The sequence below is a fragment of the Juglans regia genome, chromosome 6 (genome assembly GCF_001411555.2).
Source record: "Juglans regia cultivar Chandler chromosome 6, Walnut 2.0, whole genome shotgun sequence".
Classification (NCBI taxonomy): domain Eukaryota; kingdom Viridiplantae; phylum Streptophyta; class Magnoliopsida; order Fagales; family Juglandaceae; genus Juglans; species Juglans regia.
Window position 1 is genome coordinate 23,277,630 of NC_049906.1, and position 23,288 is coordinate 23,300,917.

A 23,288-nucleotide genomic window follows, 5' to 3' on the forward strand; every position below is an offset into this window, starting at 1 on the left:
GAAACATTCGAGCATCTTTTAGAAGATGCAAACGGGGTAATAGAAGGTAGTACTTCCCCTGTCTGTTCTATTCCTGAGGGAGCAGTAGGGTCAGACAAAGTGGCACGACAAGGATCATCGGGGGGTGGAGCAAATACAAGCAATGTTGATGGAGGGGAGGAACCTGTCTTGGTGACAGAAACAATGGACAATAACCATATAGCTATCGAGCAACCATATGGCAGGAAGGAAATTATCAGTTTGTCGTTCGTGCCTCGTGTAGGGGAAGATTTAGAGTTGAGAGTGCAATTGGGTACTGTGGATGGGGATAATGTCGTTCATCTGGTTTCTCTTCCTCCGATAAACAATATGGTTCTGAATAAAGTTAACGGGTTTCAGCAAATTCTAGGGCTTTCATATGGAGAACATGGATAATATGAAGACCAATTTAAAGTACTACTCATTGCGATTGAGGTGAATCACGCGCTTGAAACCAAATCAAATTTTAAGAAAAACAAGGAGTTAAAGCATCTTTCATGGGCAATCAACCACGATGCTAAGGGAGGTAACTCAAGTCGAGGGAAGACTAAAGGGAGGGCATTGTAAAGACGTTCTCGTAGTGGGATGTTTGGGTAGATGATTAGTTTTACGGAAATAAGGGGCTGGGGTTGGGGAGGTGTGTTACATTCCAATTCGGGTTTGGTGTATTTTAGGTAGGTTTCATGGGTTTTTTTGGTCATTAGGGGCTCTCTTGTATGGGCTAAGTGTTTTTTTGTATACGTCAAGTGTACTTGGTTACTCCTATTGATATAAATATAATATTATTACTTATAAAAAAAAAATTATCCAAAATACTAATTAAAACTTATTCAACCATGTTCGCTTGACTGAGACTCGAGCGAGATCTCAAGCGAACTATTTGCAAGATTCTCACCCAACCGAATTTTGAGCTAGAGTCGAGCAAACTCTTGGGTTGAACAATTCTTGTGCGATTTTCTTCCCTTTGCAGGCCATCTTGTCCTCTAAGCCCGTTTATGCCCTTGATAGCCATGCACCTTGCATCACACATCAATTCAAATGGATTTCAACTTGAAAGGAGCACCCCAAAGGTAGGACAAGATGTCTTGCATCCCAGGATGGAGGCCAATACTCTCCACGTGAGGAACATGCCCTGTTGAAACTACTTCTGACTTTATAAGTCAGATTGTGTTTATTAAGATAAGAAATGCACAAATAAGTATACAAGAAATCCACCTAACTAGGAAAAGGGAAAAGTGCTAAAAAAATCTTGAAAAGTTGTAAAAGAAAAAGAGACACTAATTTGGAGTACTATTCAATGAAAGAGGGCATTAAGAAAGGATGGGTCGAGTTGCAACAGAATTTTTGCAATCTTCAAAGCTACACTCATTTCTTTCTCTCCAAATACACCACAATGAGCATGATCGGGTCATCCTCCACAATAATGTGCAAGGATGGCTAGCTAACTATCATTTCCAACATGCAAGTAGATTCAAACTCGAGAATGCATAACCCAATCTATCCCAAATGAATCAAAAACCATATTCCATAAAGCTAGCAGCCTTGCAACATAACAAAAAGTGATTACATTGTAAATAGCATGATCATACACTTGTATCATACCCTAGGTATTAAAAATTATAATAGTGCATGTGACCTTTCCTTGGCAGCCCCTTTTTCAGTACCAAGTTGTGCTGATGTTAAATAAGGAGGGCATATTATTTTGTGATGTAGTGCATGTTATTAACCATGATACGTTGTCATGTTATGCTTTTGTGACATCATGATTTTATATTAGCCGTGCTTATTACGTGAATTACTTTTCCATGCATCTCATGTGTCATGAAATAATATGAAAAGTCTCATATGATAAGTGTAAGAAAAAGCAAGAATAAGAATGAATTGTTTAAATAATGAAATTTAGATGCAAGATTCTAATGCAATTATAGGTGGATGTGCAAACTGCGAACCTAAGCTTGGCCACCATAGCAATGTTATTATAAGATTAGCAATTCCCCTTGGGGTCAGAACTCTCTCCTAGAAATTTTCTCTCCGTACACATGCACTCTTTTTCTTCCCGTTTGCTTCCTATAACATTTTTTCTTCATCAATGTTGCATTAATTGTTTGCTGAAGTTGTGATGGTTATGATGGGTCATTTTATAGAAGTGGTGATTGAATCTAAGTGCTTTATTTTGTCAAAACTTGGTGGTGGTGGTTTGAGAGTCACTGAGAGAAGCTGGAAAACATAGCATTCGGTGACGCTGGGGCATTCTTCAACTCAATGGCTTGGGAAGGTGTTAGAGGAAAGCCTAAGCAAGGGGGAGAAGGAGGTGTATTCGGCAACACGAGATGGTTTATGTAGTATTATTGCTCAACGCTGTGCAAATAGGAGGAGATATCTTGAAATTTCAGAGTATAACCAGGGGAGAGGAGGAATGTTTTATGTATTCCAGAAGGTGAGAATGGATGGGGTTGGAGGAAGATGAGGGAGGTACTGTTAGAACAAGGGAAAGAGGGCACTAAAGTGGGTGGTTTGCCTGGTGGAGGTCAACTAAATAATGGAAGAGGGATACCGAGGCATCATACGCAGTCGTATAAGGAGGTCCCCTCTTCGTCGATACCGAAAACTGGAAAGGAGAAGGTGGGTGGTGCAAAAGTCTCTGACAGGGACCATGGGCTATGGCGTCGTGATGGTGTGTCAAGCCATAACCATGGCAGGGCCTCTGCGGTATGTCAGGAAAAGTGGGAGGTTCGAAGGAAGTTGCTGGAAATGCAGGGGCAGTTGCGTTCCCTGCAGAGAGACATGGTTGCGATAGTAGCCTTTGTTGGTTCGTTTAAGGAAAACGAAACTGTGTCTGATTTAAAAGCTAAAATGCAGGTCATGGGCAGTGGACCGAGTAAGACCCAAAAAGGGGCCCAATAGAGAGGTAAAAGGGGAAAGGGCTGGAATGTCTGGCGTAGGATGGGTGGGTTGTCCCGGCCCAATGTGCAGCACCTGCATGGTGGGGCTAGGCCGTCTCAATCCAGAGCCCAAAGCCGCGGGCAAGGATCAGAGGAAGCTCAGCCCAAGATCCGTAAACCCATTTCGCCCCAGGCTATTGAGAGCCCGAGCCCTAGCCCGATATTCTTCTTCGAGCTTCACAGCCTCGGATTCGTGCCGGATAGCTTGCCGACGGCAAAGGGTTAGGCGGCGGGTTCACAGACATTGCCGATGGAGGCTGTGGAGGCCGCCGATGAGGTGTCATCGAAGCTCTGTGCACAACAGGCTCTGGTGGGTTTCTAATCGTGGTTCTCTCCGTCAAGGGAGATCCAGAGCTCGCCGAGGAGTGGTAGTGGGGTGTTTTTGGCTCCGGTAATAGTGTCTGCGAAACCTGTTGAGGAGTTTGAGTTGGCTAAGGTTGAGGAGGATTCGTATGATCTTATGCATTTTGTGGAGGACAAACTTTTCATCACTGAGGCTTGCGGGTTGGAGGAGTTTTCGGTGGGGAGTGAGTTTCAGAAATTCCAGAACAACAAGATGGGGAATCCTATCCCATTAAACTATCATTTCCCACATCAAGCCTCCGATTGGGTAATACATAAAGCAAAAGAAATTCAACATGTTGTGGGAATTGCATGTGATGGGTATGAGGAGTAGTTCATAGCCTTGTTAACTGCTATGGAAGCTGGACATTACCAAAAAAAGAAGGGGGACTCTAAGAAAAGTCGGGAATTACAAAGATTAATGTGGTCGATGAACTCGGAGGGTAGCTCCAGCAGGAATAGGGCAAAAGGGAAGGGGCTGATTGTTCCCCAATGAAACCCAAGATTGTATCTTGGAATGTTTAGCGTCTACTCCGTGAGTGGAAAGCAGACATTGTATGCTTACAGGAGACGAAGCTGAAGATGATTAGTAGGAAGACTGTTCGGAGTTTATGGAGCAGTATTTATGTAGACTGGGTATACTTGGCCTCTTCAGGGGCATCGAGAGGAGTTGTGGTGATATGGGATAGGCGAGAGGTGGAGAAAGTGGAGTATATAGGGAGATATATGGTAGCATGTTCTTTTAAATGTGTGTCAGATATTCTGTTGTGGGCATTTGCAGGTGTGTATGGGCCTAACCTAGACGTCGACAAAAGATTATTGTGGGATGAGTTTGCAGGGGTACATAGCTGGTGGGAGCTCCCTTGATGTATTGGAAGGGACTTCAATGTGATTCGTTTCCAGAGTGAAAGTTTTGGAAGTAGAAGATTGAGGCCAGCAAGTTTGGAGTTCTCAAAGTGTATCTTTGACTTGAACTTGATAGACCTTCCACTAGCTGGGGGTCCAGCCACATGGTCAAATAATCAAATTTGGTCCCGCTTGGATCGTTTTTTAATTTCACCTGAGTTGGAAAGCCATTTTCCGAATGTATGGCAAAAGCGTTTGGTACGGCTAGCCTCGGATCATTGGCCTATTATACTAGATTGTGGAGGTATTCGTAGAGGTAGAAGGTATTTTAAGTTCAAGAATATGTGGTTGAAGTCAGAAGGTTTTGTGGAAAGGGTAACTTTGGTGGATCTCGTATCATTTCGAAGGTACACCCAGTTTCATTTTTACAAATAAACAGAAAACCTTAAAAAGAGACTTAAAGGAGTGGAATAAACAGTCTTTCGGTAATGTGGAGAAGAACAAAAATACTAAGTGGATGGAAATACAGGATTTAGAAAGACTGCAAGAAGGGAGGCCACTTACTGAGGAGGAGCAAGCACAGAAAACTTTGCTGGTTGCAGATCTTGAGAGGATAATCCTACAGGAAGAAATATCATGGCGCCAAAAATCACGAACTATTTGGTTAAAGGAAGGTGATCGGAGTACGAAATTCTTCCATAGAATTGCAAACTCTCATAGAAGAAATAATAACATTGAAGTGCTGAAAATTGAGGGGGCCGAGTGTAGAGAAGAAGAGGTTATTCAAGACCACGTGGTCGAGTTCTTTGAAAAACTTCTCACTAAGCAAGTGGGGTGGAGGCCTACTTTGGATGGATTGGCTTTTGACACTATTGAACTAGGGGACGTTGCTAGGATGGAGATGGCTTTTGAAGAAGAAGAGGTCTATGATGTAGTAAGGAGGATGGCAAAAGATAAGGCTCCCGGACCTGATGGTTTCTCTATAGGTTTTTTTCAAGAATGTTGGGAGGTGATTAAAGAAGATCTTATGAAGGAGTTTCAGGAGTTCTTCTCGTTAGGAAAATTTGAGAAAAGTCTCAACACCATTTTTCTTGCATTAATCCCTAAAAAGGTAGGGGCCATTAAGATCACAGATTTTCGGCCCATTAGTTTAGTGAATGATGCGTATAAGATCATTGCAAAAGTGCTTGCCAATCGGTTAAGTGGGGTCTTGGGGAAAATTGTTACCAAGCCTCAGAATGCTTTTGTTAAGTGTAGACAGATCCTTGATGCGGCTCTAATTGCTAATGAATGCTTCGACAGTAGATTGAAGGCTGGCAACTCAGGGATTATGTGTAAACTAGATATGGAAAAGGCGTATGATCATGTTAATTGGGATTTCCTTCTATATTTACTGGGTAGGTGTAGGTTTGGAGAAAGGTGGAGGTCTTGGATCAGATGGTGTATATCCACGGTACAGTTCTCTATGTTGATCAATGGCAGTCCAGAGGGTTTCTTCCCGAGCTCTCATGGCTTGAGATAAGGGGATCCGTTATCTCCTTTACTTTTTGTTATTGTTATGGAGGCACTAAGCAGGATGATCTCAGCCTTAGTGGCTAATGGGTTTGTTAGTGGTTTCTAGATTGGATCGCCAAGTAGGAGTATTACTACTATTTCTCATTTATTGTTTGCAGACGATACACTTATTATGTGTGAGGCTGATCAAGCCCAGTTGAGGGTTGTGAAGGCACTGTTGCTGTGTTTTGAATAAAAGTGAATTATGACAAATCCGAGTTGGTGCCGGTTGGAGAAGTTTCAGGATATAGGGGAGTTGGCTGGCATTCTGGGTTGTAAGATAACTTCTCTTTCTATGACTTATTTGGGATTACCGCTGGGTATAGCATCGAGGGTATGCTCGATTTGGGATACAGTGATTGAAAAAGTAGAGAGGAGACTGGCAGGGTGGAAAAGAATGTATTTGTTGAAAGGGGGCCGGATTACGTTAATCAAAAGTATACTTTCTAACCTACCCACCTATTTTTTATCATTATTCCCTTCACCGGCAAGTGTGGCGGGTCGACTTGAAAAGCTACAGAGAGATTTTCTGTGGGGGGCTTAGGAGATGAGTTTAAATTCCATTTAGTCAAGTGGGAGATGGTGTGCCGTCCTATCTCCAATGGTGGTTTGGGTATTAGAAATTTGAGATTGTTTAATCGGGCGTTACTTGGCAAATGGTTGTGGCGATATACCAAGGAACCAGAGGCTTTATGGAAGACTGTGATCAAAAGCAAATATGGTGATTTAGGGGAGGGATGGTGTACTAGAGAAGTTAGAGGAGCCTCTGGAATGGGGTTATGGAAACATATTAGAAGAGGATGGGAGGTCTTCCATCAACACATTAGATTGCAATTGGGGACAGGCTCCAAGATCAAATTTTAAAAGGATGCTTGGTGTAGTAACAATGCTTTACAAGATCTATTTCCTTCTCTTTTCTTGATTGCAAGTGCCTAAGATGTCACAATGGCGGAGGTTATGGAAGTCTCAAGTAGAAGCATTCACTAGAACATCAATTTCAACCGAGCTGCACAGGATTGGGAGATGGAGAGTTTTGTAGATTTTTATAGAGCATTCACTAGAACATCAATTTCAACCGAGCTGCACAGGATTGGGAGATGGAGAGTTTTGTAGATTTTTATAGTCTCATGTATTCTGTTCGTCTAAGTATCCAGCATGAAGATGATTTGTGGTGGAGTCCTGCAGGGAAATGGGTGTTCACTGTTCGCTCCTTCTATAAGGTCCTCACACAAGTTCCCTGGAAAAGGCTTTGGCGTCATAAAGCTCCTCCTAAAGCTTCTTTATTTGTATGAACAGCATCTTTGAACAAGATTCTCACCACGGATAATCTGAGAAAGAGGATGATAATCATTGCAGATTAGTGTTGCATGTGTAAAAGCGGGGGTGAGTCGGTAAATAATTTACTTTTACATTGAAAGGTAACCAAGACTCTTTGGGATGAGGTTTTTAAAAGAATGGACTTAGCGTGGGTTATGCCGAAAACCGTTTTGGATGTATTGGCTTGTTGGACCTCAATTCGAGGGATGAGACAAATCATAACGGTCTGGAAGATGATCCCTACCTGTATTATGTGGTGCTTATGGCAGAAGCGTAATGAGAGGATTTTCGAAGACAGAGAGATCTTTGGAGGAGCTAAAACTATTATTTTTTAGGACTCTTTGTACTTGGGCCATTGCTGTGGACTTTAATGGCATGGACCTTCATGACCTCTTAGTTTCTAATGCTCCTACACAATTAGGGCATTTCTAACTTTGTAATTTGACAGTTGGTGGATTAATAAATACTTGTTTTACTTATCAAAAAAAAATTCCCCTTGTGGCCACAGGCAATGGGACCAGTGCACAACCTTGCACATGAGGTTAATGTGTGTTCTTCAAAAAGAAAAAAGTTAATTCATGTTGGCCAATAAGATAAAACACGTGAAAAAAAATTAATAAGCCACGCATGAACGTACTAGTAGTCATCATTAATTGATTTCATATGATATATTAACAAAGCATATATGTTTTCATGAAAACCCCTGTTTTAAGGTATGTTTACAATATGGTGTGTGCTTATTGAGTCTTCGACTCATTTTATTGTGGATGAAAACCACTTGGGCTACCCACGGGTGGATGGATATTTACCTGATCCTTATGTTGTTAGAGCATCACATTGGTCCAAAGTTTAAGTGGATAAAAGACATTGCATTGCAAGGTCTTCAGAGTTCATTGTCATCAAAATGATTGGGAGATGGTGATTATTGCTTCATTTTATGATGCTCTTCACTCCATGTGTTTGAGAAAGGGCACAAGGAATTTCAAGTCAGATCAATCTACCAAGCATTATTTTCTTAGAGCAGCACTCTTTTCCAGCGGAAGTTAGTTTGGAATAACGCTTCGTTGAGAGTGGCTTTCTTTATTTGGACCGCAGCTCTTGGGAATATCCTTAATATTAGAAAGAGACACATTATGGTAGTATACATGTTACGTTTGCACAGTCACTAGGACTCGTCACTAAAAAGATTAGAGTTGATGCGCAAGAGCAGGAAAATGATTGATCACCTCTCGCTTCATAGTAAGGTAGCAAGTGCTTTATGGAATACTACTTTTGGCATATTTGGGTTGGGTTGGGTTGGGTTAAGCCATATAGAGCAATAGTTCTTTTGGCATGTTAAGGCAAGATTTGAGCCTGAGAGGGATACTATATGGAAACTTGTTCCCTTATGCATTACGTGGTATTTAGAGAGAAAAATGAGAAATCGAAACTTTGAGAATTGTGAGAAGCCAATGGCATGTGCATATCTGTTTTTTTTAACCCCTAGGGGTTGGCTCAAGTAGTCAAGGTCTTGGGCTTGGGGGTACGCTCTCCCTAGGTCTAAGGTTCAAATTCCCTTAGGTGCAAACAATCTCTAGGGGCCATTGGACTGGGAGATTTTCCACTTGAATTATCCGAAGTGCACTCGAGGGAAACTCTTTGCCAAGGGCCTATGCATCCCAAGATTCGTCGGAACACTGTTTCCAGACACCCAATGCTAATAAAATAAAATGTGCATATCTTTTCTTAAGAACTTCATACCAATGGATAGCTGCTCAAATTGGCCTTTTCTAGTTTTAGCTTTCAGGATTTTCTATTACTCTTTTCTCATTCTTAGATTAGGGGTGTTATCCTATATACTCTTTGTGTTTACTTGAATATCACTCTTTTGCTTACCAATAACACTGACATATATAATAAAATAAGGGAAAATAATCTAACCTAATTTATAAAAATGACATCACATCTATCTTTTCTAGCCTTTCAATCCCTACACCCCATCCTCCAAATTCATATTGTGTAACACCATGTTAAATACAGCATTAATATTTCCAAAATTATGATACTCCAACTAGAATCTTTTATCCTACTAAGATAATAAAATAACTAACATAAAATAACTAACTACGATTTAAGGTATTTGTTTTACCTTCAACCGAGGTAGCTCCCACATCGTCCAAGTCTCTTCTTGCATCAAACTTTAAGTCTGAACCAACAGAAATCCACCTGCGTAGGATCATCGAAAATAGTACAAACGCATTACAAAACATTAATTAGAAAGCAAAGAAAAGTACCATCAAACAGTAATGCCTTTATCATACAATTAAACAAATAATAATAAACAACAAAACATTAAGGGAAAAAAAATTGATACACATATAAAGCCCTTACAGGGCTTTCCTCATCCCATGGTGCCAATTTTCCCATATTAGTCCTGCAATTGTTCGACCTTTCCCCACACCAGCTCCATCTCCGATAAAGAATCCTGCCCTAGCACCACTAGGAAGGTGATGGAGGTGTCTCTGTAATGGAAGCTCACATTGTTATCTTACAAATAATGGAACAGAAAAATTATTACCAACCATATGATCTGTTATAAAAGCAACCTGACAAGCATACACCAATGTCTCAATTTGCAAACACGACAAAGTGTTAGAGCTTTCCAAGTCATCTTTGATTTTTAAATCGTATGTCGGTTCAGGTGGTTGTACGGCAGCTAAGGAGGATGTTTCCACAATAGGATCTGGATGGGGAGGTCCAATAGATAGTTTTGGAGGGCGCTGCAAAAGAACAATGCAAGAATCATCGGAATTACTGGTTTGGAAGGTTCAATAAAAAGTCAAGGCACTATATGAAAACAAAAACCCTCAAATAGCACTTCTGATCAAGAAGTTCAGAAAAATAAAAACTCACATAGTCTGTAAATGTCTCTCCCACCATGCCACCTTCATCTTCTTCTCGCTCCACTTCAATGGCTACCTGACAGTACAATGCAGATGAGAGGACGAAAGCGTAGATATAAGGAAACTAATAGGACCTTAGAATAAAATACAATCAGAAAGAAAAAAATGTTTGTTCAAAACAAAAATGACCATACGTAAGTTTCACAAACTAAAAGCATAAACCAACAGGAGGGTTTGTCACAAATATGCACCCTTAAGGACTTCTTGTTAGTAACAGAAAGGCGTGTAAGGGAAGAAAATGCCAATAGATCCGATTTCTCTAACCAGAAAGAAAAAAAAAAGTAATATCAGACAAACTCAAATTGATGCCAAGTCATTCTTAATCCTAGGTTAATCTAGGCAACAAATTAAAACCAACACCAAAATTCACATCATTCCAGGTGCAAAAGGCTTACTACGGTGTTGTTCTCTAGGAGATCCACCAAAAATGATCTTTCCAAAAAAGTCGCAAGGGAAACAGTTCAGAGAAGATTCAACTTGTGAAAATGAAATATAAGATGTTTATTTTTATGCCACAAGAAGGGCAAGCTTGCCTTTGGACACATTAGGTTTTAAAAGGAAGAGAGGAACATAATCCCAAATGATTGGAGTTCCATAGAATTCTTTACTGAAAGACTCATTTACTATAAAGTATTTGAAAAGGAGTAAAGCTCACATTAGATGTAGGATAATAGTATATCTAATTTAAGGGGCAGCACAAGAAGTTTGTAAAGGGCAAACAAAATTTTTCATTCTTGTCCCAATTAATCTTGTACTTGTTTCTCTAGCAATGATGTCTCCTCATACTTTAATCACTACCATGACAACCTATACAACTTCAGAGGTTACACTAGTAGTTGGAAATTTGTTGGTGAATCATGTAGGAGCTCCATCATATAACTTTGTAGGACACATGTAACATCCAAAAAGACTAGTCAATATTACAATTGGAGCCCCATTGGAATCATTACAAAGAGCAAAAACTTCCTCCCTCACAAGCAATATGGGATCTCATATACGACCTATACTCCTCACTCCTCAGTATGGGATATCAGAACACATATTACATAAATGTAACCTACCTATAAAAATCAGAATTTGGATAACCCGAAGGAAAAGTGCTGACGGAATCTGATTATTCCATTATGGTGATCTACAAAAATGTTCCCCAAACTCTTCTTATGACTAGTTAGCTTCACTGAAATCCAAAAATATAAAGGATTGAGTTTACTAGCAATTTTCTAAAAAGTAGATATTTTCCTCAAGAACACCTCAAGCTCTAGGATGCTTGCATTCAACGCTAGGTTTCTAAACCCAAAGCTATTCTTTTTCGCCTGTCTATTAGATGCTTGTGTTTTGGTTGAAAGAGATAGACAACCATACAAAAGGAATCAAAGGCATTGATTCTCTTTCTCCACGAGTTATTAATATGCAATTATCAATGTGTATATTCTGCCCTTCCTTTGTTCTCATTTGTTCCTCCATGCCTCATACCATGTTTCAAATTTCCAATATGACAAACAAACAAGGGAAAATAATGAATAACATGATTGCCTTGCTCTACCCTGGCAAAATTTCCAAAAATGAAGCACCCTTTTTCTTTGTCAAAAGGAAACTAAGGCCTCATTTGCATTCAAAACCCACCTCAACTCAACTCATCTCATCATTACAACTTTCCTAAATTCTCACACAAAATATAATAAATAATTCAACTTTTTCAAATCCCAAAACAACTTTCTCAAATTCTCACACAAAATATAATAAATAATTTAACTTTTATTCTACTATTCACAAACCATCTCAACTCATCTCTGAATCCAAACGACTCCTAAAAGTTTCCTACTTCAAGTGGGACTCCATTAATAAATAATTGCTAGATTTCATAATTTGCAAAATGCCGTATAGACCTCTCTATCTAGCAAAGAGATTGACCACATCCCCAGCACAGCCCAAGCTACACCCACTCTACTGAAGATATCATCCCATAGGGCCTTAGCCACCTCACAATGAAGAAGCAAATGATCTACTATCTCTCTACTTCTCTTACACATGAAACACAAGTCAATTACTATAAACTATCTTTTCCTTTAGTTGTCCACGGTTAGAATCTTCACCAAAGAAGTTCTCCATGGTTATAATCTTCCCAAACGAATCTATCTAAATAAAGAAAGTGGCCTTAAGAGGCGTCTTACTCGTCCAAGGGGTCCAAAACATCTAGAGCCATTGCCCACCACAAATTTGATATGTCGATAGAAAACCTCCCATCTTCCTCTAATGTTCTTCCAAAACACCACACCATATGTCCCATGTACCACATTGGAGCACCATTCCCCCATGCTCCACCATACTTAAGAGTCAATCACCAGTCTCCACAATGCATCCCTGTCTTGGTGATAACACCACAACCATTTTCAAACAAGTGCCCGGTTGAACATTCTCAAATTTTGAACCCCCAACCCACCACCTGATATTGGGGAGTGTACCTTCCACCAATTGACTAGATGGAATTTGAGTTTCTCGCCTAATCCACTCCATAGAAAATCGCATGGAAGGTTCTCTATACACTTCGCCATGCGCCAGTGGAAGAAAAAGGGAAAGGAAATAGGTGAATAAATTAGAGAGGGTGCTATTGATTAAAGTGATACGACCACTTTTCAAGAGGTACGTCCTCTTCCACCCTACCAATCATTGCTTGATCTTCTCAATCACATCGTCTCATATGGCCTTAACTTTGGGTAAACTTTTTTGTACCATCAAAACCTCTGAAAAGTATTTCCAACATTATTTTTAGAGCCTCAAGTAAACAATGAAATATCAGTGGTTTTCCCTAAAAGATATTTTCAATCCTCGGAAAATATTGTGTCCAAAGACAGCCTAAGTCAAAACATGAATTCCGACTCATGGTCGTTAAGTTGTCACTGCAGGTAAACAAATTCCATATCTCTAAAATATTCCAAGTCCTCTTGGCTCTAGTCTAGATTATCTTTTGTTTTTCTTTTACAGAGCTCTTTATTGCGAAAGAATTTTTTTCCAATAAGTTACAAATGAAAAGAAAATATTAGCAACAAAGAAATGAAAGAAAAGAAACATAAAATAAACATGTATTTCCTATGCTACTTATCAATGATTTACTGAGGAATCTTAACTTCATTCGCATATAAATAATATGATTTAACGTTATCACACACATTATACAAAAGCCAATAAACATGGGCGTCTGCAATCATTTAGCAATCCCTTTGGCAGTACAAAAACATATCGTTGAGAAATGGATCGGAAAGAAAACCTCATTTTCTTCCTCAGGAGGTGGTCGAGGCGGGAAGAACTGCTTCAGCTTGGACAAATCGACGGCGAGGTCAACGCCGCACTGAGGACAGGCGAACCTGGCCAAGCCGTGGGGCACATTGAGTATGGCCTTGCAGTGTGCGCAGGGTACCTGGATCTTCGTCGGGTCAATTCCATGCGCCGGCACTTGGTGCGACGAGGGTATTGAAGGAGGCGGAGGAAGAGGCGCCTTCAATTGCATTCTCATTAGCTCCGGCGGCAACATCTGAGGCAATTGGCAAGTCGGGCACACGAACTCCGTGACGCCCCCCGCCACCGTCAAGATCAGTTTGCAACCAGCGCACCGTACCTGCACCCCACCACCACCGCCCGCCGGTTGTGGGGGCGGAGGGACCGGCGGCTGACTCATTATGCTTTTCCGGTCACTCGCTCGCTCACCGACTCAATAATGCCTCGCTGTACAGAGAATTTTCAAGAGAAAGTGTACGTACAGGTTAGGGCGCGAAGAGGGTTTGGGGAAGCGTTTCTTCGTTGGCGCTCTTCTCCCTCACTGTCTGTCGATTTTCTTTATTATTTTCTTTTGGAGAAAGAGAGAGAAATTAGGCTGTGACGTTTGAAATGAAACATCTATTAACGCGTAATTGGCAGTGAGAGAGAGTACCCGAGCGTCTTTAGTTGAAAAAGCTGTGAACTTTCCAAATATATATTATGTGAATATTTTTATTTTATTAGAAAATATTTATATAACTAAATTTATATATAATTTTAAACATTGATGATAAGTTATTTATAAAAGATATTGTTATTTTATTAAAAAAAATTATATAAATAGATTTATATAGATATTCATCTAAATATCGATCGTATTTATGAAAGTACTAATTATAATAATTACTCACTTAACTGTGATCTACTCAAAATGAGGCGGATGCATTAGTACTTGATTATAACTTCTTTTTTCTTTATTATTTGTACTTCATTAATTACCCCTCTGGAGGGATGAATCCATCGCTTGCTAGGCTAAGCCCTGTGACGTCTCTAGATTTTGTTTGGGATTAAATAAATTCGAAAACGTTGAAATATGTAACACAATATTACATACCCACATTCATGATAATTAAAAATATAGTGCACCTAACATGCATCTAATTTTATAAATTTGTTTATTTGAGATCACTTAGGACTTAAATCTTGACTATGAATTTTCAAAATTTTTAGGATTGTTAGGAACAATAGATTACGAGGAACCATGATTCTGATACCTTCATGAACCGAATGTGAGATTAAGTGCCCCAACTTTGGAGAATTTTATTTTTTTGGCTATGTATGAAGCTGTTATAAAGTGATGAGTTCTATTTGCTTTTTGATATGAAGTTAAGTTTAGAACTTGGGTGAAGTTATTATTAGGCATTTAATCGAGTCTGTTGTTGAGGTTTACGACTAGAATTGGACCCTAGAGGGTATGACGATTGATACTAGGTGTGTGATTTAGGAGGCATTTAAGGCACGAGGCGAAAATATTACAAGTTAAAATCTTGGAATATTATGTTTGACCAGAATGATTGAGATTTAAAATAGGCGTGGATTGGATGTGACAGATAAGTGTGTAGCCTTCGCTTGAGGTATTAGCAAATTTCGAAGACGAAATTTATATAAGGGGGAGGATGTAACACCCCAGGCTTAGGGCCTAAGCCCAAGTGCCAAACCCGGCTAGCTAGATGCAAAGCGCATCGTTTTACCACTCTCAAAATTGTTTTCCCTCTCCTTTCTTCCCCCATTCCCCGATAACCTTCTTCTCCTGTTACATGGCTCCACAACTCAAAGCACAACTTCTCCCCCACGTTGCCACCCCTCTACACGTCCCCTTCTTTGTGACCGACAACCTCAACTCCCTCTCTATCTCACCGTGCCTCGTACTCACCAATCCCTCCCCATGAATTTCTCTCTCCCTCTTACAAGTTCTCTCTTAGTTGATCTCTCTCTCTCTTGTGTTGAAGACCCAAATCACCACCACCACACGTCGAGCAAATCCAACAATGAGAACCACCAGCAGCTACCACTAATTTCAAATCAACCACCACAAGATTCACCACACGCTCTCACAGTCCAGATTTGAGCCCCACCACCTGGGCGACGCTGGTAAGTTCTCTCTCTCCTTCTCTCTCTATCTTGCTCTTCCTCAGTTGATCTCCCTCTGGGTCTCTATGCAGATCGGGGTTTGTTATCCCTCTATGTGTCATCATAGTCTAGCCCCTCGCCTGCAGTCTTCACTGCCAGACCACTCAGCTCCACCTTAGACCACGACAAACACCCATGCCTTCACTTACAAAAGCCCAAACCCGCTGCTAACCTCCATCGCACACAGCATCCCTTGTTTTCATAGCAATTGATCGGTGCAAAACTGCAAATGCACAGTATCGTAGTTTTATAGTAAAGTGATAAAAAGAGTATCGTCCTTAGGGATTGGTAACTTACTTTTGACAAATACCGAAATTATATTAATCTCGACTTTATTTAGAAAAGTCACTAAGATTTTTGTAATTGAAAATTAAAATAAAATTAAGTCAAAGAAAATACTTAAAGGAAAAGAAAAATATTGGTCGAAGATCAAATCAATGGGAAAGAAAATTTCTAGGAAATCAATTTCACATAATCTCTCACTATGCTTTACTCATCTAACTAATTGAATTTAATTATCTCTGTTTGTTAGCAAATCTCCACAAACATCCAACAGCCTCTTTCGATAGTCAATTGGAAATTATTCTTGTTCATCATTTTACACAAGAGTATGCAAATTAATAAAGTAAGAAAGTAATAAGACCAATGGTTTTAATACTAGATAGGTTCATACAAGTCTTTCGATCTCTATAATTATCTATGCCGAAATATCCAAGATCTATTCTATAATTTCCTCTTTCGACAACAAATCATAAGATTAAAATCATCTAATTAATGGCCAGTTAATTAGAAATAATAAGCTCAGAATAAATCAAACAAACATAGAAGAGAATAACTTCAAATTAACATAGAAAAGTAAGCATAGTTCGGAACTAGACTACATTGTTTTCCTAGAATAAAGAAAATTTAATTCATGCTAAAAATTAAATTCAACATAAACGAATTCACCATAATTTTTTTGAGAAAAGAACAGAAGAAAATGAACACTGAAAATGCTCCTCACAGTTTGCAATGTCGTCCCTCGCAAGCTGTAGCGTCTGAAACGAAAAACTCCAAAGAAATGCCCCTAAAAAAAAAAACCTTCCAATTTCGTGCTAATGATATCCTTAAATAGTGTAGGAAATAAACTCTAATGTCTTTATATTCCCGCACACAAAATCGCCTAAATTTTAGGATCAACTTGGCAGTCACATACATGCTTCAGAAGTTTGAATTTGGAAATCCTTATTAGAAAAAGCTTTGTATCCCTTTAAGATAGATTTTCAACGCATCAAGAATCGCATCAATCTGATATTGGAGCAGAAAGTTATGGTTAAAATACTAAAGTATGTTCATGCTATCTACTAGCGCATTTTAGATTCTGATCCGAATTACTCACAACCCCATCATTATCCTTATTTGAAGAATTCTACACTCATTGAAAGTTCTTAGGTTGTTCCAACGTCTTATCCACTTGAAAGTCCTTTAAATTCGAATGGATTTGGACTTGCTCTTTTATAAACTCTAAAATTAAACGTAAAAATCTGTTCAGGAGTATCCCAAAGTAAATAGAAACTCAATTCAAGAATACACATTAATTCCAATTATTTCTATTAACATTTTAGCATTTTAGTCCAATAATAAGGTATTTAGATTAAAGTTTAAAGTTAAGAAGTGATAAAATATAAGAAATTATGCAAGTCATCAGCAATCCAAAAGCATCTTCACATCGGACGATTACTCTTGGTGATAAAAACCATAGAGGTATAACTGACACATGATTTCTAGAATTCATGTGTTGGGTTAACTATGAATTGTCGTATTGAAATTGTTACGTGTGTGAATAGTTGTAATCAGTAGTTGGGAAAACGATATCATTGTGATTTTGATTGTGTGCTTTGTGAAGTGATGGTAAGTGAGAAACTAAGAATTAGGTGATGTGGTTATGATCGAAATAATTATCTGAAATGTTAGGTGTTGCTTTGTAGCACTGTTTGTGAATCTGCGTAGTGGCCGAAGGCCCCTATGAAATGTTGAGATGAAATAAGTAATTGTGATGTGGTTGGTGTCATTCAAAACGTTGGAATAAAAAATTTGTAGTTTGTATTATGATTGGATGTTGGGTACGCTAATGGGATAAGTGTGAACGCTTCTAATGGGTGAGGTTTGGGAAGTTATTTTGTGGGTTGGAGATGCGTAGTAACTATGATAAAAAAAAATTAGAACAATGAGATTTATTGTAGTAGAGTTGTTTAATTGTGTTGTTTATTCTAGATGTGCGAATTTAATTGTATTAATTTATAATATTTTTAATTATATCTAGGTAACGATCAAATTTTTGCTTAACACGATTCAGAGGTTTTTTTTCAGAAAAAATTGAAAGGTCAGGTAAGCAGGATTTCTATGAAAGACATTGCATAAAAATAAAATTAACTGAGGTTGATTTAATGAAAAATGTGCATAATATATTTTGAAAAGAAATGTGGAAACAACCTTAGTTATTTATTTTGTATTACTCATAAAATTTGTATAAAAGAATAAAATATTTTTGTTATGATTAGTGTAGACATGAGCAAATTTTTTACATTCTATTTCTGACAATGCAAAAAGAGTGAATATGAAATCTGAAAATTTGTACATGTTATGTGCAGATACTCTAAATCAATTTTAACTATGTGAAAATGATATGAAATTGTTCAGTACTATGTTTTGATATGATGTGGCATCTGTAAAACCTTTGTAATGACTTTCTGATTCTATATTTGATTATATTTCTGATCTTGATCCGATGATTCTAATTCTGTTTTGCTATGATATATAGCCCTACTACGGGTGATAATAGTGGCATCTGACTTTGTCATGTGTGATAATAGTGACTTCTGACCCTATCACGGGACATAATGGTAACCTCTGGCCCTGTCACGAGATATAATAGTAACTTCTAACCTTATCACGAGATATAATAGTGGCATCTGGTCTTGTCACGAGATATAATAATAGTCTCTGTTCTGAGTGCAATCACTTTGGTATCATGGTGATTTATAGGGGTGCTACCCGCCCCTACGGAGCGGGGCCGCCCCTTCCCCGCCCCCCCGCCTCTGCATGGGTGAGGGTGGAGATTTCTTTCCTACAATCTGCCCCCATCCATGCTGGGGGGCAGGGTACTCAGTCCATTGCACAAGGTGCGGGGGTGGACTTCTATTCCTCCCCTCCTCTCCCCAATCGATTACTGTTGTGTCCACCATTTTTCCAACCACAACGACAAACCATTAAAACCAAACCCAACAACTTGCCGATGGAATCAAACCCCCCAAAAGAAAATGAAAGTGAAAATCTGGTTTGAAGATTGAAAGAGAAGAAGGACTGGGTTTTAGCACAGAGCGAACTCGAAGGGGAGCGAAACAACCTCATTTGAAGATCTGGAAACAGGCTTTGCCCTCTGTAGTCTGTGGAGCTCACGGACGTGTTTGAAAAATAAAAGCTTTAAGAACCTACAAAATAAAGAGTCCTACACATGAAACTGGTCAGAGGAAGGAGATTTTGAGGAAGAAGACGAAGAGGGTTGAAGCAGTGGATTCATCTACATAAGAGGGGCAGAGGCTCAAAGACAAGAGAGATCGAGAGAGATCATGTGCGAACTGCGAAGAGGGTTTTAATCGAGAGAAACAAAGACGAGAGACGGAGAGAGATCGAGAGAGAAGAGGGACTGAGTTGTTGAAGAAGATTCGGGAAAAGTACAAGTCAAAAGCTGAAAACTTGGGGGGGCAGGGCAGGGGATTTACGGAGCGGGGCTAAGCCCCCTCCGTCCCCCGTCTCCATTCTGATATGATGCTTTGATATGATAAAATGATGATATTCAGTCATATTATGCCAAAAAACATTTTTGAATATGAACATTTTGAACTATCGCTCTGATATTCTAATAATATGTTTTTTGAATCTGCATTCTGAAACTAAAATGTTTTGTTCTACACTCTGAACTCTATGAAAAGGCTCATGTTTACATACTAATATATGTTCTCTGCTTACTGAATTGTTGATAACTCACCATTATCTCTATAATATTTACAGATATTTAGAATGTTTCAGGTAAAGATAAAAAATAGAAAGTATGGGTAAGGCTATGTGAGTATAGTGGATTAAGCACAAAAGGATGTCATGGTTATTGGAGAATTTTATTCAGTAAATTTGTTGTGCTCTGATGATGTGGTATATTGAAAAGTTGACGTTTAAATTAAGAATTTGGGGTGTTACTAGTTAATTATTTGGAGTAGTTGAGTTAAAACAATGAGATCTATGTATAGTTGAGAGATTGGAGTTTATATATGCACTGTGATATATGATTTTAAGTGAAAGGTAGTAATTCTCCGGCCCCATTCGAGACCGGGGCGTTACAGATGGAATAGTTTTTTGTTTAGGTGACATGATCACAACAGTTTATTTTCTTTATTTTCCTTCACATTTCCATCTCATGGTTTTTCTTAGTGCCAAGTGTCATACACTCTTCACCATGTATGATTAAGATCTTTTCAAGTGTCCACTAATAATTTCTCAAGACTAATTTTGGACAAGTCACACAGTGACTTAACCATCAATTGATCTGGGTGCCAAATAGCGTCATCTCGAGTATTATTATTCACTCCAAAAAATGCAGGATTAAACATTGCACCTTAAGATCATAAATAATCATGAGAATCTAGTGATGCAATTTGTTATACAAAATTTGACACTTAAGTGCCTCCATTAAATCAAAAGGCATTTTCGAACACTTTTCATCTGGAAAATGAAAAATCTATTATTGTACCGTATAATCTTAAATATTCATCTAAGAATACTAGCGCAAACGGTTTATTAATCTCATACTCCTAAGTACCTAAAATAAATAAAATGACACTTTTGTCACTGTAGCGGCTAAAAAACTGACTATGCTGATAGGCTAAAACCTAAGTGGTCGCTCGATTTGTAAAATCTTTTCAAGATTTCTCTGGCAGGCTGTTACATCCTCCACTCCTAAAACAAAGATTTCGTCCCCAAAATCTACGTATGTACATAATATAATTGCTACCACACAAAAGGAGAAGATGTTGCTCACTAATAAATTGTCCATCATTGGACATATAGTTGCTAGAAGATGCGGACGGGGGTGCTTCAGTGTCTACTGATGTGGTATGTTGCTACATATAATAGAACACATCATCATTGGAATCGTAAATCATGGTACCAAAATAGTTGTGGTCAATGTGCTGCTCAACCTCATCATCGTTGTTTGGGATGTGACCCTGAATGAGTAGTCGTTCTCAATGAGTAGACGAAATCGATGATCCGGATGTGTTGGGCTCATGATTGGTGACTGCGGCACTATCCTTGGCTGCTTGACTGGACTCCACTCCATCGCATGACATCCTTGCCCTAATATTGTCTCGATCCATCCAAGTGTTCGGGTGAAGGGGTGGATACCACTCCTCATGAGGAAAAGCTTTCCTCTCGTAGCCTGCCTAATTCTTATCTATATCCATCGCATGAGTGTGATGGTGCTCTAAACACTCCATCTCTTGATATCCAAACATATAATTTATTTTATATCCAAACAAATAAAGTATAATGATTAACTGATGCAATGCAACCCGTACAAAAGCGAACACAAAATCGATTGAGCTATAATTACAAACAAAATTCAAAACTCTACTAAGATCCAAACAGATGAGGGTACTTAGCTCTCATATCCACTTCTTTCTCTGAAGTTGCTTCTTGAACATTATGATTCTTCCAAAGTACATTGACTAGTGGAATCTTACGGTTACACAATTCCTTCTCATTCCAATCAATGACTTGCACTGGTTTTTCCTTATAGATTAGGTTAAATTGCAAAGGTCTACTCTCGGGGCCTACAGTTGCTAGTGTCTAATCCCCCAAGCTCTTTTTTAATGAAAACACATGGAATATATTATGGATTCCATGGAACTCAGTTCGTAACTCCAAACGACACGCAACTGCTCCCACTTCTCCAATACTTCATAGGGTCTCATGTATCTCAGACGTAACTTTCCTTTAACACTGAATTAGGTCACTCGCCTCGTAGGAGATGCTTTCACATAGACCCAATCTTTGACTTCAAAATCTATAATCCTTCTTCTGTTGTCAGTATAGATGTTCTCTCGACTCTACACCATTTTTCATCCTTTCTCTAATCATTAAGACTTCACCTTTATCTCTTGCAGGACTTTTGGTCCAGCTACCTTTCTTTTCCCAACTTCGTCCCAATATAATGGTCATCTGCACTTCCTACCATACAAAACTTCATATGGTGTTATCTAAATGGTGGCCAACAAGTTGTTGTTGTACGCGAACCCTATCAAAGGTAGCTTCTTCTCCCAACTTCTTTCATGTTCTAGGACATAGGCTCTAAGCATGTCTTCCAGAGTCTAAATTGTCCTCTCAGTTCATCCGTCAATTTGAGGATGGTAGGTACTGCTGAATTTTAGACTGATGCCCATCAAACTCTGCCAAAATCGAGATGTAAAACGAGGGTCTCTATTTAACATGATAGCAAAGTTTTGAATTTCGTCTCGTACCGGCAGGTACGGTCGAAATATTTTGTTTCCATCACACAACCAGTACAAGTAAGTCTGTTATTTCTTACCGGCCGCAATTTCGGCCGGTATGTTGAATTTTGGCCGGAATGGCCATTTCGGCCGGTACTGAATCCGAATGTCAGTTTTGTAATTTATGGGCTATGACAGTTTTGTAATTTAAAGTAAAGATAAGGGGCATTTATGGATTTTAAGCCTTTAGGGTTACTTTTTACTTTTTGTTTCCTTTCTTCTTCTTTAGTCGTCTGTGATTCTATCATCTTGCACGCCGACTTCAGTTCAAACTTCATCTTCAAGTTCTTGCTTCAAGAATCAAAAATCAAACTTCATCTTTTTTTTTTTTTTTTCGTTTCATTTTTTCTTCTTTTCTTGGTTTGCGGCGATGCCAATTTCTTCTTTTTTCTTCTTCTCTTGGTTTTTGACTTTTTTTTTTCCTTTTCTTCATTTCGTTTCTTCTTCAAACTTCAACTTCATTTGATCTTCCTTTTTTCTTTTGGCCTACGCAAGTACGCACTACGCACCAGCAAGTCAGCAACTCAAGTTGATTATTTTCGGATTTTCCTGAAGGTATGCCGTATGCATTTTCTTTGTTCCATTCCTCTCTTGATTATTTCCTATGTCTAGACTTTGATTTCCGAAATACCAATAGGAGAAATTGACTGATAGGTTAATTTGTGTTTTGATTTTTTATTCTTTGAATCCATTTCATAAATTATGTTAAGTTTATTTTGAGCCCTAGCTAATTGTATGGACATGAGTTTCAGACTTTATGTGCATTTTAGAATCTAGAATCTAGAATCTGGATTAATGTTCTACGGTTTACCCATATGAATTTTAATTAAATATAGCAATAATGATAAATAGAAAAGAAAACAGGGCCGATATAAAAGTTTCATCATTTTTTTTCTTACTTGCTTAACAATATGAATTTTGAAGTTCTTAGAAAATTCCTCTAAAAAATTTATTCTACTCATCACCAATAGTTTTACCGTTTTACTTTTATATGCATCGATTAAATGTTGAATTTGAATAGGTTTTGAATTATAAATTATTATATAGGAATATAAAAATGTCTAGTTGTCAATCAACCGGTGGTACATCTACAATACTTGCTCCTGCGAGATCAGAAGATCCAGCATGGGCCCATGCACGTGTAGTGCCAGGGGCAAGAAATAATACTGAATGTGTCTACTGTAATAAACTAATTAGAGGTGGTGGAATTACTCGGTTGAAGTATCATCTAGCTGGGATTCCCGGCAATGTAGAAGCATGTAAAAAAGTCTCTGATGATGTGAAATGGCAAATGAAGGAGCTGA

The 23,288-nt window shown here is 38.7% G+C and overlaps 1 protein-coding gene across 1 annotated transcript in view; it reads right to left on the reverse strand.

Moving 5' to 3' along the window:
* Positions 1-13,839, reverse strand: part of LOC109003459 (protein FORGETTER 1) — a 29,120-nt gene extending 15,281 nt beyond the window's left edge. Inside the window, exons 1-5 of the mRNA XM_018981593.2 lie at positions 13,227-13,839; positions 9,912-9,977; positions 9,605-9,778; positions 9,390-9,520; positions 9,148-9,224 (exon numbers count right to left, since the gene is read on the reverse strand). Coding sequence (XP_018837138.1) covers positions 9,148-9,224; positions 9,390-9,520; positions 9,605-9,778; positions 9,912-9,977; positions 13,227-13,634 — 856 coding nt within the window. The 5' untranslated portion in view covers positions 13,635-13,839. The remainder of the gene's footprint in view (positions 1-9,147; positions 9,225-9,389; positions 9,521-9,604; positions 9,779-9,911; positions 9,978-13,226) is intronic.
* Positions 13,840-23,288: the final 9,449 nt, after the last annotated feature.